This window comes from Quercus robur, chromosome 4, assembly GCF_932294415.1.
Source record: "Quercus robur chromosome 4, dhQueRobu3.1, whole genome shotgun sequence".
NCBI classification, from domain to species: Eukaryota; Viridiplantae; Streptophyta; class Magnoliopsida; order Fagales; family Fagaceae; genus Quercus; species Quercus robur.
Window position 1 is genome coordinate 32,905,268 of NC_065537.1, and position 17,798 is coordinate 32,923,065.

Sequence of the window (17,798 nt, forward strand, 5' to 3'; positions counted from 1 at the left end):
AAGACCATTCTCATGATCTCCAACAACCCTTCATAAACAGAAACCAACTTTGCCTCCATTACTAAAACCTTCCACGATGACCCAGTAATTATTAACACTTTTGCATTCCAAAACTAGTTAACCTTCACCATCAATACACCCAACACTGACCACCCAAACCCATAGAAACAATTTCCCTTACAGACCTCTAGCATCCATCAGTGCTGTGACCAACAAATGCACCACAGCAGCATGTGTTCCATAACATTTTGATGAATAGTAGCATGTTCCCTATAACAGGTACTAGTTCTACATCTGACAAGTATCTGTGAAAGAAAATTCCAATACAAGTAAATAATAGAATATATCATTCAAAGAACATTATTTATATGAGAAATATATCTTTGATCAATACCCATCACCATCTTTGTCAAGCTGAGCAAACAATTTTTTTGCTGGGGCCTCCATTGAATCATCAAATTGATGTGAAGAATGGTGACCTTCTTCATCATAGTTCCTCACCATGTCAAAAAGCCCATGAAAAAATTCTTTAAAGTTAACCTTCCCGTCTTTGTCGGTGTCTCTTTCCCTAAGGAGGCAAAAGTGCAAAGTGACCAATTAGACAAGGAAAAGCAATGACATTACAACAAAATCAAAGCCCCATTAGAGAAGACATTGAAGAAACAAAGGGTGAAACATTGTAGTAAGGTAATAAAATTAAAAGAGTCATTAATCAAACCAAGGCAAAAGAATCGACTGTGTAATTGTGTATGAAGCAGTTAACTCATCAAATGTAGTTACAAGATTTTGAATAGAATTGGTTACCACTAGATTCATGCACATGTACCCAGAACTTAAAGGAAAGGTCCCTGATCACCAAAGAATTCCCATCTTTTTTTTTTTTTTTTTTAATAAGTATCAAAAAATTCGCATCTTATATACCTATATGGTTAAAATCAGAATTCATAGGTAATTAGCTTCATATGAAACAAAATGAGTTCAGAGCCAAGAAAATAAAAATTTTCAACCAAGTTAGTCAGAATTTTTAGATTTTATAACTCATATGAATATTTATTAAAAAGAGAAACGCAAGTTAGTTAAAGTGTTTACATGAAAGTTTAATGTGAGTGAGAATCAAGTGTCAAGTCCCTTATAAACACAAGTTACTTCCTAAATTGTTTCCTTTGCCTCCTCAGTGAGTCACTATTAACTAAAAGTAATGGAAACTCAAGTGAACTAGCCTTGAAAATTATCAGGACACTAAAAAATCTGAAACATAAACACCGAAAGGCGAAAGTATTTTAGTGCCAGAAAACCACTCACAAGAAAATGGTTTCTTTATTGAAATGTGTCTCTTTATTAAGGTTTTTTAAAGTTGCTTCGATACATATTTTGGTCGTAGAATAGAATCAAATATTCATATGAAGCAAACTTGAAGTCTAAATAGGTTGTAAACACAGATTACATGAATTTCTTTTATTTTTAGTTTAATGAGACATAGTAATGATCAAAATTGCAAAAATTTAATGGCATAAGGTAGGAATTGGTGCAATTGAAAATTTAAGGTTTAAACAGCGAGGTCAAACTTTGGGGGTTTTCATGTAATTATTTCACAAAAATTTCTCAAAACTTACAAGAGGGCATGATCCTCGCAAAAACTGTTGTCCACTTCAATGAACTTGGACCCAGCCAAGAGTTGCATCACTAGCCTAGAAGTCACAATAGGTGTATTTCCAAGCTCCATCACAGTCCCACGGATTGATGCAAGAATAACACGCATCACAATAGGTGTATTTCTGCTACCCCAAGAACCCGCATGATACACTTCATTATTTATTGATTCTCCTCGGACTCTGGAAATTTGAAGGCATTAAATAGGTTGGTCATCAGCTCAACAAAAATATGGAGCAACGTCATGTGCAGTATACCTAGATCTTCCCACCTCATCCTTGGCCAGCAACAGTTTCTCAATACAAGTTGCAGCATAAGAATGAACTAAATTTGATTCCGCAACAAGGAACCAAACCAAACCTTGGAAAATCTGAACTATAACATCCTTTGATATTTGATTCCTGAACATTGTAAAGAATTTTAGTGCACCTGCCTTAAGCATCGGAAACCCATTCACATCCTGACCCTTCAACTCCGGCACAATAACTGAAGCAGAAAAACTCTGAACATCAACAAGATCTGTCGGGACCAAACTACCCCCAGCCTTCTTAGTAGCAAGGGAGACAACTAAGTATATGGCACAGTCCTTATCCTTCCAATTCGTAACTGGGTTTGCAGCAAACGAAGTTAACAAATGCTGAATCTGTGCAGAAACTGTCTCGGTGACCTGTTGCTTATAATTGGTCGCAATCCCTTTAAGAAGCTCACACACAATTCTCATCATAGTATGAAGATCACTACCCTCAATATCCCTCCGAATGAACTCAACATAATTCATTTCAAAGAGTTTCTCGTCCTCCTCCCTCAACCTCACATTCGGTGCACACTTGTGCTCACTGTGGTCAAAAACCTAATCACATTCATATAATGTTGTTTCTACAACTGTTTATATTTTAACTTATACTTTTTCAAATTAGAAGGCCCACATTTTATTTTGTTATTTGTTATAATGAATAACAAGGTCCTTTCGCTTATCAAAGAGGCAGAGGCACATTATTAGGAGCTTGAGAAAAACCGTCTGGTACGTTTGATGCCCTTCCGATGAAATTTAACCACTATATATTTAAAATCATCATTAAAATCACTTACCACTATATCTTTGAAAAGGGCATCAAACGTACCAAACGGTCTTCCTCAAACTCCTGGTAATGTGCTTCTGCCTCTTTCATAAGAGAAAGGACATTGTTATTCATTATAACTTAGTGGGCCTTGGAATTTGAAAAAGAATAATTTAAAATATTAAAAACAGTGGCAGAAACAACATTATATAAAAATAGAACTTCATAGTGGGCTTCTTCAGCATACCAAGTATATTGCAAATCTTACACAATTGATCTATTTCACTGCCCATTCTATCATACTGTTATAAGGTGTCAGTTCATAAGTGATTCTTTTGGTAACCCAAGCGCAGATTCAACACCCCCAAGCATGCCCACCTTCACCCTCTCTACTGTTGCATTTGGGATGTTTTCCTAATAATAAAAATTGTTCAATAAAGTGACCCAAAATAAATCCGCATATACCTACAAATATGGACAGTTGCATACATGATTCAACAAGATACACAAGCATAGAAAAATTTTTACACAATTTCTTGCTTCTAAAATTTTAGAAATATGGTAAACACCATTTAGGCATTTACTGTTTTATTATGCATGGCAAAATTTATAAGACTTGCAAGTGATGTGAAGCAATATATTATAAAATCAATAGTATAAAGCCATTTTATACATATTATGGGAATTTAACTGACAACATTTTAAATGGGTTTATATGTATAAATTGGATCTCCATAAGCATCAATCTCTACAATTTACTTTAAAAGGGGATAATTACAATCACCACTCACAGAGGTACCCCGTGGAGTCTCAGATTTTATTTTCAAAGTTTGAATTTCTGATTTTTCTAGATTTCACTTTGGAATTCTAGTTTGCTCAATTCAGATTTAAGCAACAAAACAAGATTATAACGAAGAAAAGATAATAGGATTAAATTTGTAATAAGCAGACATCAATTTCTAAGCTCAAAGAGCTCAAAAAATTTCAGATATCAAATATCATAAAGTAGATGAGCAAAGGCTGCCTACAATGACTCAAAGAACTGTTAGTAACAATTTGAACCTAATTCCCAAGTCTTTATATTTTATCTAACAATTAAATCATAATCATAATCACATGACCCAAGGAACAAACAGATGTATATTATGAAAAATCCAATCACAGACTTCAATGAGATACATAATCCCAAGGAACTTCCCTAAAATCCAACCAACAAGTATATTACAACATAGGGCCCAATTTATTTTCTAGATGAGTTCGGAGTTGGTGCTAATGGTCCATGAAGACTATATCTCTCCTAAAGTAGCAACAAAATTTCCATTATACATAGGCATATAAAAAACTTGATTCTCATTAAATCATATATGAAATATAACACACAATATCACAAGAACGCAGTGTAAAAATCACTAGAGGGGGAAAAAACCCACAATCCCATAAAATCTGTAAAAGATGGTAATGGTGCAAGAGGAATTACCTCTACTAACGTAGCATCAATATTTTCAGCCTCTTTAGGCATTGCATACAGCTTGATTCTCATTAAATCATATATATACAATAGATAATGTATATCTTCTCTGGCATATCTGTGATCATAAGAAGGCAATTAGATGATGATATAAGTCAAAAAAAAAAAAAAAAAAAAAAACCTTTGCTTGCCTAAAAATATATGATAAAGAAAAGAATTCTAAACTTAGGAAACCACAACCTCTCCCCAACCCCTTTCTTATTGAACAAACACACTCATCACCAAATTATACAAACACAAACTAAACTTTATCACAAAATGGATGTTCAAATTTTACTAAACCCATCAGCTAAACCACCCAATTCATATTCCTAGATCCAAATTATGGCACAACATACCCAATTACCTATAATCCAACTTACCCAAATTATGGCACAACATACCCAAGTCATCCAATATATTACATATAGCCTAAAATAAACAAATTGAAAACCCAATAGCAAAATTCACATACACATTCAGATGGGGTGTTGATCCTAATGCATTTTACGCTTATGTTGTCTCGTATAGTGTCTGGTATGTGGGGGATGGGGTACTGCATCTCCTTGGTGAGGCTTCTCGCGTTGCTGCAAAGATGGAGTTACAACCAAACAATGGATTACATGAATTCCAATTCCAACCGTAACAGTAGTTACTCAATATTCATTACATTAAATGACTTGTCATACCGTGGGGCCAGCCTTGTGTCCTGCTTTGTGACCACCTGTCCCACAAGGAGGTGCTTTTGTTGTGCGTTTAGGTCGACCTTGTGGGGGTGACTGTAACCCAACAACCTGCTCATTCTCAACATGCACAGCTGGCTGTTTTGCTTGACTCCCAACAACTGAAGATCCTACAACTGCGGGGGAGGATGGTGTAGCAAATGAAATGTGAGTGAGGCCCGTAGTCATGGGATCTATATGCAGTCTAGGAGTGGGCATGAATGACATGGAGTGACTATGGGGTGGTACATGGTCTATATGACCAATGCTGTACGAGGGGGATTAAGTATGTATGACAGGAGGGGTTTGACTGAAATTAGGGCCGAGATCAAAGGATGGCGGAGTAAATGAAAGATGACCGGGGTCAAAAAATGTATGTGGAGTGTGTGAAGGGATCTCGGGGTGAAAAGATGCATGAGTAGTGGGTAGAGAGATCTCTAGGTCAGAAACTGCATGAGCAATACATGGAGGGATCTCTGGGGAAGAAGATGCATGTGGAGGTGGAGGGAACTCTAGGGCAAGAGATGCACGTAGGGGTGGAGGGGGATCCGGGTTACTGACAACCTGATGGGATGCAGCACGTTGACCATGGCTATGGCTGGCACGAGTTGAGCTCGTGCTTGGTCGTCCAGTATCTTCTGGTGCTTCTAGATTTGCCCCATTGATCTTTTCCAACGGAAGTTGGGCAGTTATACGGTGAAGGCGTTCCACTGTCTTAAGTACAATTGAAATATGCTTGTACTCAAGACTGCCTACTGTATAACGTCTCAACAGCTGCTTGTGACTGGCAACCTGAAACTAAATAAATACAATTAGTACATCATACTCAAGTTCCTGATATGCAACAAAAATTGAAAAGAAAGGTCGAAGCAATTACCATAATAAGAAGTGAAGCCGAAGTGTGGTCGACGAACCTCCAAGTCACCCTATCGTACCAATCGAAGTATGGATGAGCAGGAGACATATCACCCTCTAGTCGTGCTCCATGACATAGAGATCGTGCTCGACTATTCCATACTTGGATATGGCCATAATGTTTGTCCCTCCAATTCACCTCCATCTTCCCCCTCAGATCTATGGCATGAAGGGCTTCGTCAGTATCAACATTTGGGGGGATTTCTTGTACCATCCCGAACTGACGAACAACACGGTCTAGTGTATGTTTCTCTACTAGCTAGAAACATACAAGCGGTACCCTCGCCATCCATACATTTCTTCCGGCAACACAGAACGTAGGCGGGCGGGCTAATTCAGCTTTATATGGTTGCCACACCACCTGAAATAGTCAAATAAAAGGGCAGCACATTATGCAATGTTCCATATCTCTGAGCTCTTTTACATTTATAAATACAATAGTCATAAACAATAGAAGAAACACAATTTCGGTACCTGCTTCGGATGCATACAATCTAAAAGCTGACGGTACCAGACCAGACAGATTTCAGCGGGGCTATTCAAGGTGCTCACGACCCACACGGTCTTACAATTACAAAAGAGGGAGTCAATACTTGGAATTGAGAATTTGAAGTAATCAACAACAATAAATGATGGGCAATCGAAAATTAAACAGTACATACCACAAAGTTTATACTAATAAATGATTATCTAAACATATGATTAGTGGTGGAGCTAGAAATTAATAACACTTATATTATACATCAATCATAACATATGACCTTAGTGGTTGTAAAACGATATGAAAGTTCAAAAACGTGTATAAACACTCTTTGAACGTTTAGACCCCCAAATTACAACTTAACCAATTCAAACAATATGTCAAACAGCAAGTGTGCGGAAACTTAACATAAGCTATAATATGGAATTGGTAAAAACTATCTAAGCCAAATTAAAACACAATCCACAGCAGATAATGAAAAGGCAAAGATAGAGAGGAAGGAAGATGCAAACACAAAGACAACGCGCGATGTGTTATCGAAGAGGAAACCGAAGCCCTCGGCGTAAAACCTCTCCGCCGCCCTCCAAGCGGTAAACAATCCACTAGAAAATACAATTGGGATACATGGACAGCAATAGACCCTCCAAGCCTAATCTACCCAGTGCACCTAAGCCCTCCAAGCTTCTTGCTCCAACGAGGTTGCGCCGAACCTTTTTCTTTTCTAACTTCCCGGATTCCGCTACTAGACCGTAGCATCAACCAATGAAGATTGGTTCCTTCCTAACTGCTTCCCAGAAATCCAAACAGCTTTCTCACAGTAATGATAATGGTGAGAACCAGGTTTGGTATAATGCCTCTCAAGGATTTGACAATGGAGAGGAAGAGAGTTGAGGAATTTGAAGAGACTCTAATGTATAGATTGTGGGTGAATCAATCTTGTTTTTCTTTAGGGTTTATCTATCAAAATTCTCTCTGGAAGCTCTCTTACAATCGTGGGTAACAGGGGTATTTATACTGGAGTGTGAGAGGAATGTGAAACATCAGGTTTTACAAAACAGGGGTGGCTCGCGGCTTGAACTCGCGGCTTAACTAAGTCGCGAGATCCAGTCGCGAGATAACCGTATGGCCAGTTGTCCTGTTTTGTCCTGTAGTGCTCCAGCTTGCATGACTGTTCACCTTCCAGCATGCTTGGCACGTGTGCTGCGTCTAACGGCTTGCAGCCGCGAGTCACCCGCGAGGCCAAGCCGCGAGTCTCTGTTTTCTTGCACACTCTTGAGCAATCTTCACTCTATCTCACTCACTACCCTTACATCAAACCCACCTAAATACAGGGTTACTAAATGCTGAATTACAAGTAAATTTGGCACGGAATAAAGCCAATTAGATGGTTGAATAAATTCAACCTTACAATCTCCCCCTTTGGCTATTCCATGACAAAACCCTAAAACAGACTCTAGACTTAACATGTGAGTTGGGAACAGTTGAACAAAACTCACTCACACCTAACTCTAGAAGCTGTGAAGCACTTGAATCATATGAACATAAGACTCCTGAAACACAACAATACACCATGATTATTGTTAAGTAGAAAATCATGAAATGCATATGAAACAGGCAATATGAGATCAAGCAAAGATAGAGTTAAGAAACAAACCATGGCTTGATCAACCAAGTGAACATCACAAGGTAGTGATCACAGTGCTCATTCACACTTGGAATGAACACAAGGACATATAAGTTAACAAGCACAAAGCAAGATACTTGTATGAATAACACTCAATCAATGCATAATATACAAGGTATATGCATCTAGGAACAATCCTACAAGGGCACAAGAGTGACAGTACATAAATCAAAATGCAAGACATTTAGATCAAAGTACTGATTTCAACATAGCATAAAGGCTGCATTAAGTAAGGTACATACCATAAAGCCTACAAACTATACATAAAACATTAACCCTAAAAGCTTACAAAAGCACATGGGTACAAATCACATAACAGTTTAAAAAACACAATATATCAACTTAAACTGAAGAAGAATGTAAAGACACTCCCCCTTAGGTAATATCCTCCCCCTCTGATCAGGCCTATCACTCCCCCTTTTTGTCATGGAATAGGCTATTCATCCCTTTCCAGCTTTCTCTGAATTTGATCCAATTGAGTTTGAAGAGACATAAACTTCATATCCCATCGAGTGCTGTGATGGTGTAGAGTAGCTATGAGTCCGGACATCTTCGTATTCAACTCGTGGACAGAGGATACAATGCGATCAAGTTTCTCATCAAGGGAGAGAGTGCTGAAATGAGAGCCACTGTGAGATGCATAAGTTTCTGGTTTGGCTTTCTTCTGACTATGTCCAATGCTTGCATTGAATGTACGCATGTTGATTGGACTTGGTTTTGAGAGAGGAGATTCATCTGCCGTTGGATAAATTCCCTTGAGCTTCAAGATCCGTGAAATGAGACAGCAGAAAGGAATGCATGTCCGAGACTCAGTTCGAAGAACCGTTTTGCGCAGAACATGAAAGATATGAGCATAGATGTCTATTTCCACATCAGAGATTAGATCATGAAGAAACAAAGCACGTCCGAGGTTCATATACCCAGTGCTTGATAAAGGGTACAAATTGTGAAACATCACAATTGTAAGCACTCTCAGTTTTGGAGGAAGAGAGGAAACACTGATGGATTTTCCATTGGGTGAGAACTCCAAGTCTTGACCAAGACTTTCTTTGAGAAGCTCCTCATCAGGACACAGATCATCATAAACCGGTGAATGTCGGAATATTGGTCTGTTGATGTGAAGGATTTCTGCCAGATATGCAGGAGAGACAGAAAAGCTCTTTTTCCGAACCCAGCACTTAAGTTCATCTTCTTCCACAATTGCGTTGGCATAAAATTCTTTTACCAAATCTTCATACGCGTCATCCAGATCAGAGAGAAGGTAATTCCAGTCCTTGTGAGCGAACCATTTCGGAATGTCAGTGTCATAAAGTGAGGACCGATCCATAGTTCTTTCTAGTAATGGTGTAGCATTTTGAAAATAATTCTCATAAGACTGATAGGCTGCATAGGATCTGAACTTGTTGGGATCGAATCTCTTTGATGAAGAGCGAGTCTCTTTTGTTTGAGGTGGGTAATCATCAACATCAATGACGGGTTCCTTCCCTTTGGAACTACCTCCTTTCACAGCTGCTTTCTTGAATGGTGACATGTCTAGTCTGTATTATGAACAAAGGAAATGACAGAACACAATCCAACAGACTTTATTAGCAGTGGGTTAGTGGTAATTTAGGGATAATGAAGAAACCCGCTGGATGGAAATGACCAGAAAATAGCAATGAGGGACACAAATCGCCCAAATTGAACTACACAGTAGAGAGGGTCAAAATAAAACCACACAATCAGCTGAGGAAAAAAAAACACACATTCAACACAGGATCATTTTGAATCAACACATCAACAGCGGATCAGACAAGATGAGAAACCAACAAATAGCAAACCCTAGCTAAGCACATGATGAAGAACAAAACCAACAATTTAAAATAGCTCAAAACAGAAACAAAAGCTTGCATAAGCTAAGCATGGACAAAGAGTAATAGCTGAGCTAAATACCCATCTCAAAATCACAATCAAATGCGAATAATCTAGAGGGAAAACCACAACAACAAGTAGAATAGAGTTCAAGACAGAAAAACCATACCTGTTACTCGATGATTTTGAGCTGAAAAGAGGCAAAAATGGAGATCGAAAATGGAGGCACGGTGTGAATGGGTAAGAGCAGATGAGAGAGACAATGAACAGTCACAAAATGATCGAGGGAAAACAAAAAGTTTAAAAACTGCCCCTATATTTCCAAAACACGCGTTTTTCGCGACTGAAATGAGTCGCCAAAAAGTCGCCAGATCAAGCCGCCAAAACACTCAAGGACAAAAGTTTGAAAATTTTTCTAAGTGTTTTTCGCAACTGGAAGGTCTACCTGCGAATGAGTCGCGAGCTGAGCCACGAAAATCTCTGAGTAAACCTCGCGACTGGACCTTCCACTCACGAACAAGTCGCCAAAAATGATCTGCGAAGACGCGACTGAGGCTCGCGACTTGACACACCCGCAACTGAGCCGCCAAAACAGGGCAAAACTGGATTTTTGAAATTTTCAGATTTTTCAAACAAAATACTTTCCAAAAACACCTAAAACACTCAAAAAAAAAAAATTTGTACTTGAATTAACAAAGATTGAGCATGTGAAAACACATTTCATCAAGTACAATCACACAAATAAATATGGCATTTATTGAACATAAACTTGTGTGTTGTGTGTGGATATCAACAATGAGATAGTCCTCAGTCTAATGTGAAATTTCAATGATCAATTCAACCAAGGCATACACAATTAGCACTAGATCATGTGACCCATCTCAATTATAGAAATATGTATATATGACCTCCCACAAAACTTGATAACATATCTTGGAGCTTTACATTTGACTCCACTTTCAAACATAACATTTGATCATTTTGATCTTTTGAGACAATCATCTCTCATTGTGAGAGTGATATATGACATTTCACTTTAAAGAACAAGCTTTTGGCTTTTTGAATAAACATTCACTTTAATATAAGGTCACTTACCCTTTTTCCTAGTCGAATACTAGAATGTGCGACAGGCTTTTGTAGCTCAATATCTCTTTTCATTTGGAGATTTACATTTGGTGAGCTTTTTTTAGCAAAACAAAAATAAAGAGTGGGAAGATATATAGACACAAGTCTATGCATGTCTCAAGATCAACATAACCATTCACTAATCATTCATGACAAGTTTGAAGATCTATTTACAACAATCACATAGATTTCAAGATTTCTCCCACAGAGATATGAGTGCAAAGAAACAAGCAATGCTCGAAAATGCACAAAGCCATTAGCACAAAGGTACAAGGCAAAACAAGTTTTGAGACAAAAACTCAACAATGTCAATCAAACTTTTTGATTTTCTAATTTTTATGTGATTTTTGGATTTTTGACATAAAAGAAGAAAAAAAAATTGAACAAACATAGGAAGAAGCAATAGTATTCACAAATGGACAAACAAACAATAAACATGCTGCACAAAGAGCTAACAAAGTAGTGTGTGCCCCAACACAAACAAGCTTATCATATAATAAATATGTGCAGCACACAACACACAAGAGAGTCAAGGAATTGTACCAACACCAATGGTCTTACGGAGTGATTCAAACCGTGGACCATCGAGAGGTTTGGTGAAGATGTCCGCCTTTTGATTGTCGATGTGTATGAACTCAAGACACACAACTCTTTCCTCTACCAGATCCCGAATGAAATGGTAACGTATCTCTATGTGTTTAGATTTTGAATGCTGGACAGGATTCTTGGAAAGATTGATGGCACTGGTGTTGTCACAAAAGACACACATCGTTTCTTGAGGAATTCCATAGTCATGAAGTAATTTCTTCATCCAAAGAAGTTGAGTGCAGCAACTTCCAACAGCGATGTATTCTGCTTCAACAGTAGATAGAGACACGAAATTCTGTTTCTTGCTCATCCACGAGACAAGATTGTTACCAAGGTAGAAACAGCCGCCTGAAGTACTTTTCCGATCGTCTACACTGCCAGCCTAATCAGCATCTGAATACCCAGCAAGACAAGCATTTGAGTCTTTTGAATACCACAGACCATAGTTTGAAGTACCATTCACATATCGAATGATTCGCTTAGCAGCAGTCAGGTGAGATTCCTTCGGATTAGCTTGGTATCTGGCACAAACTCCAACACTGAATGCAATGTCCGGTCTACTGGCTGTAAGATAGAGCAAACTCCCTATGATGCTCCTATATAATGTAGGACTTACTTCTACTCCAGAAGAATCAACATTCAGTTTAGTGGATGAGCTCATGGGAGTGGAGGCATGTTTTTTGGAGTCTAGTCCAAACTTCTTGACAATGTTTCTAGCATACTTCTCTTGAGATACAAATATACCCTCCTTCTGTTGTTTGACTTAAAGACCCAAGAAAAATGTGAGTTCCCTCACCATACTCATCTCAAATTCCTTCTTCATCTCCTCAGAAAATTCAGTAGCACGATCTTCGATGGTTGCTCCAAACACTATGTCATCAACATAGACTTGTGCCACAAGGAGATAATCTTCATCATTTTTGACGAACAGAGTTCGGTCGGCATACCCTCTTTTGAATCCTCTATCTAGAAGGTAATGTGTAAGACGATCGTACCAGGCTTTAGGCGCTTGTTTTAAGCCATAAAGGGCTTTCTTCAATCTTAATACATGATCTGGAAAGTGAGGGTCCTCAAATCCTTTTGGTTGCTCAACAAACACCTCTTCATTTAGATATCCATTCAGAAATGCGCACTTTACATCCATTTGATAGAGTTTGAAATTCAAAGTGCATGCAATGGACATGAGGATTCGAATGGATTCGGGTCTTGCCACAGGAGCGAAAGATTCATCAAAATCTACTCCTTCTACTTGAGTGTATCCTTGAGCTACTAACCGAGATTTGTTTCGAATTATCTCTCCATCTTCATCAGTTTTGTTTTTAAAAATCCATTTTGTGCCTATAACATGAACGTTTTCAGGCCTTGGAGCAAGTTCCCACACATCATTCCTCACAAACTGATTCAGCTCTTCATGCATTGACTCAACCCAATTCTCATCTTGAAGAGCCTCTTCAACCCTTTTTGGTTCAAATTGTGCAAGATAGCAGTGATATGTTACATGATTGGCTAACAGAATGTTTCCTTTTCTGAGGCGAAGACCTTCATCTAGAGATCCTATGATGTTGCTTTCCGGATGGTTCTTAATAACTCTTGAAGATGGCTTCTTTGATGTGGAGACTTCATTACTTCGAGAGATAGGAGGATGAACTTCCGGAGGAGTAAGAGGACTTGATGTTCTAGACATCGATCTCGTTCCCATTCTTGGGTTGATGGGAGTCGATTCTACTTCTGGTATAGGTTCTTCACCTTCAATATCCAAAGCTTCTACCTCAACATCGGGCTCTTTGGTGCTTGGCCCTTCTACATCATCAATCATCTCCACCTTAGATAAGGCATCATGAATCTTGACATTTATGGACTCCATCACAGTCTTTGTTCTCTGGTTAAACACTCTATACGCTCGACTCGAAGTAGAGTACCCAAGAAAAATACCCTCATCACTTCTCGCATCAAACTTCCCAAGATTCTCCCGATCATTTAGGATATAGCATTTACTTCCAAACACCCAGAAATGCTTCACTCTAGGCTTCTTCCCATTCCAAATCTCATAGGCGGTCTTCTTTGTACCAACTTGGAAAAAAATTCTATTGCCAATGTGACACGAGGTGTTGACAGCTTCTCCCCAAAATTTTTGAGGTATTTGCTTGTTAAGCAACATGACTCTTGCCATCTCCTGAATCACACGATTTTTTCTCTCTACCACTCCATTTTGTTGTGGAGTTTTGGGGGCTGAGAATTCTCTTTTGATTCCATTCTTTTCACAGAAGGACTCGAATCTTGCATTCTCAAATTCCCTCCCATGATCACTTCTAATTTTGGCAATAGGGGCCCCTTTTTCGTTTTGTAGTTTCTTGCACAGAATCTCCAACCTCTCACATGCTTCTGATTTTTCTCTAAGGAATTCAACCTAAGTGTATCTTGAGTAGTCATCCACAATGACCATAATGTATCTCTTCCCCCCTAGGCTGTCAGTTCTGGTAGGCCCCATTAGATCAACATGAAGTAACTCCAAACACCGAGAAGTGGCAATCACATTCACCTTATGATGACTTGCCTTTGTTTGCTTCCCCATTTGACATGCACCACAAACGGTCTTCTTCACCTTTCCAAACTTAGGAAGTCCCTCAACTGCTTCAAGTTTGGACACTTTTGCTACTTTTTTGAAGTTGGCATGCCCAAATCTGTGATGCCACAGCTCCAACATATCCATACGAGCACTTCTACACGATATGGGTGCCGTGGGAACTATTCCATAACAATTATCTGTAGTCCGATTTCCCTCCAAAACCTGAATCCCATCTTCATTGATGATCAAGCATCCCTTCTTAGAGAATTGTACCAGGAAATTATCATCACAAATTTGAGTGATGCTCAGCAGATTTGCCTTCAGCCCTTTTATGTACAGCACATCTTTCAATAGCGGAAACCAGGTATCTCAATGGTTCCTTTGCCTAGGACTTGAGCATGGCTTCCATCACCAAAGGTCACATAGTCACCAACCTTTTCTTTGAGTGTCTTAAACAGTGACTTATCCCCTGTCATATGGCGAGAACACCCACTGTCAAGATACCACAAACATGCATTGAACACCTTCAATGAGGTATGCACAAATAGGTTCACATGTGACAAACATTCTTGACCTTCAAACACAAACTCATCATCAGTTTTCATGCTTCTTTCAGATTGACTTTTCATTTTCAAACTCTCAATCATCTCACACAACATTCTATTCTTTCTTTTATATTTCTTAATCAATGATTTAGATTCAGATATGCTACTGTGTAAGACATGATTCTAATTCTCAAGATATTCCAGCATGTGAACAAATACTCTAGCATGTTTCTTAGTTTTTAACAACTCTACGAGATTATTAGTAAAACACCCTTCAGACATATGCATAGAGTCATTTTCACAAATACTTAAACTACAATTCAGCATGGTATTTTCCATAACAGCTATCATAACATAGGGGTCTAGGATCACACTTAGGTAATAAAACCACAACAAGTGTACCCGCTCTGATACCAATTGAAAGTTCAAAAACGTGTATAAACACTCTTTGAACATTTAGACCCCCAAATTACAACTTAACCAATTCAAGCAATATGTCAAACAACAAGTGTGCGGAAACTTAACATAAGCTATAATATGGAATTGGTAAAAACTATCTAAACCAAATTAAAACACAATCCATAGCAGATAATGAAAAGGCAAAGATAGAGAGGAAGGAAGATGCAAACACAAAGACAACACGCGATGTGTTATCGAAGAGGAAACCGAAGCCCTCGGCGTAAAACCTCTCCGCCGCCCTCCAAGCGGTAAACAATCCACTAGAAAATACAGTTGGGATACATGGACAGCAATAGACCCTCCAAGCCTAATCTACCCAGTGCACCTAAGCCCTCCAAGCTTCTTACTCCAACGAGGTTGCGCCGAACCTTTTTTCTTTTCTAGCTTCCCGGATTCCGCTACTAGACCGTAGCATCAACCAATGAAGATTGGTTCCTTCCTAACTGCTTCCCAGAAATCCAAACAGCTTTCTCACAGTAATGATAATGGTGAGAACCAGGTTTGGTATAATGCCTCTCAAGGATTTGACAATGGAGAGGAAGAGAGTTGAGGAATTTGAAGAGACTCTAATGTATAGATTGTGGGTGAATCAATCTTGTTTTTCTTTAGGGTTTATCTCTCAAAATTCTCTCTGGAAGCTCTCTTACAATCGTGGGTAAAAGGGGTATTTATACTGGAGTGTGAGAGGAATGTGAAACGTCAGGTTTTACAAAACAGGGGTGGATTGCGGCTTGAACTCGCGGCTTGACTAAGTCGCGAGATCCAATCGCGAGATAACCGTATGGCCAGTTGTCCTGTTTTGTCCTGTAGTGCTCCAGCTTGCATGACTGTTCACCTTCCAGCATGCTTGGCACGTGTGCTGCATCTGGCGGCTTGCAGCCGCGAGTCACCCGCGAGGCCAAGCCGCGAGTCTCTGTTTTCTTGCACACTCTTGAGCAATCTTCACTCTATCTCACTCACTACCCTTACATCAAACCCACCTAAATACAAGGTTACTAAATGCTGAATTACAAGCAAATTTGACACGGAATAAAGCCAATTAGATGGTTGAATAAATTCAACCTTACACGATATATAAAAAAATAAATAAAAATCCTATTAATGAGTCAAAATTTTAAGAATATCAAGGTTAAAATTTTATTTTCTATGTCTAACAATGTGTTTAAAATTATGGATCTATTTCCAATAGAGAGAATCAGTCAAGGAAGAGACTTATTTAATGGACAGTGGAGAAGGTGCAAATGGTGGCCATATGCACCATCTGGTGGGAGGTCCATCCTTGGGCACAAAAAAAGGAATCTGACCCATGCCCAATACTGAACCAGCAACAAGGCCCCACCAATCTAACTAGCACCTCTGTCGGTTGCCCTGCATAACTCTCTGTACAACCATGCAAGGCAAGCGCTCCCCCAACTGTACTGAGGTGGATTGCGAAGGTCCCTCAACATCTGCAACCACATCGTATGCACCCTATCGCCAAACTTGTTGGTGAAAATTATGTCTGCCAGGAGTGCTAGGATATAACACCATGCATATTGATGCACAACCACCTCTGCTGCACCATCGGGCAACCCTTCGTCAATTTTTTCTAGTAGCTTCTTAATTTGGATCCTTTGTCCTTTAAGCACATTACCATTAGTAGCAATTCCAAGCATACTCTGACATTCAGTAGCCCATGTCAAGTCAGTTGTTCCAACAATTGCCTCACCATCGATTGGAATCCCCAAAAGAACCTCCACATCTTGTAATGTGATCGTTGTCTCACCATGTGGCAGGTCGAAGGTGTGGGTTTCAGGCCACCATCACTCAACGAAGGCCGTTATCAAGTTATGATCAATCTCTCTACATGGGGTCCTATACAGCCCCTCTAATCCAACTCTCTTGACAATGTCGACGATACGATCATCCACCACTATCCGGCGTCATTTTCGGAACTCGTCATTACGACCGCGGCATTTCAGTGGCCCCAGATCCTACACATGATAGAACTATGGTGATGAGATGCAATATGCCATAACCTTTGTATATATGATTGTAGTTATTGATCCCAAAAAACAAAAATAAAGCGGTTATCAACGGAAATTAAAATATCATCCCCAAAAAGAAAAAAAAAAAAAAAAAAAAAGTAACAACGAGAGAAAAATAAAAGGATGCAATGCACTTGATACATTTGTCTAGTAATGAAAGGCTTCCCATGCGAACAGCCTATTGTTGCCTCTGAACCAGGAAAAGTTAGATGGAAAATAAACAACCTAAATAGGGGAAAGTAAAAGAAACTAGATGCAAAGGCTAGCATTCTCAATAATAACAAGAAAAATTACTATAACAACCACAACTTGAACAACTTCTTGCCAAGCAACAATAAAATTATCACAGGTCACATTGCTTCAAACAAAAATAACTCTTATGAACCTAGGATTGTTTTGTTCATGTATGCACAGACATCGAGTTCATGTACACAACACATTTAAACATCCTCTTAGTCAGTAGTGAAAAGAGTTTTAAATTATTTAATGCTGCAACTTCCACAAGAAACAAGTGAGTACTCTCTATTTAATAAAAATAAGAGAAAATTCTTAACTCTTAGTTTAGACTATTATCTTTAATATAATGTAGGCCTAAAAGAATTATATGAATGGATTTAACC

At 38.8% G+C, this 17,798-nt stretch overlaps 1 protein-coding gene across 1 annotated transcript; it reads right to left on the bottom strand.

The window, feature by feature from the left end:
* Nucleotides 1–187: 187 nt before the first annotated feature.
* LOC126721761 (uncharacterized) lies at nt 188–1,913 on the bottom strand. Its single transcript, XM_050424824.1, has 3 exons — nt 1,614–1,913; nt 395–568; nt 188–305 (listed from the first exon to the last, which is right to left on the bottom strand). The coding sequence occupies exons 1-3, from the start codon at nt 1,757–1,759 to the stop codon at nt 188–190; spliced, it is 438 nt and encodes a 145-aa protein (XP_050280781.1). The 5' UTR covers nt 1,760–1,913.
* Nucleotides 1,914–17,798: the final 15,885 nt, after the last annotated feature.

What these genes read in the sequence shown, in the direction of transcription:
- LOC126721761 (XM_050424824.1), bottom strand. Translation starts at nt 1,759, where the DNA reads ATGCGTGTTATTCTTGCATCAATCCGTGGGACTGTGATGGAGCTTGGA. An exon ending in TGCGAGGATCATGCCCTCTT is followed by an intron (nt 569 to 1,613) that starts GTAAGTTTTGAG and finishes TTGCCTCCTTAG; the next exon opens with GGAAAGAGACACCGACAAAG. An exon ending in CTTGACAAAGATGGTGATGG is followed by an intron (nt 306 to 394) that starts GTATTGATCAAA and finishes TTTCTTTCACAG; the next exon opens with ATACTTGTCAGATGTAGAAC.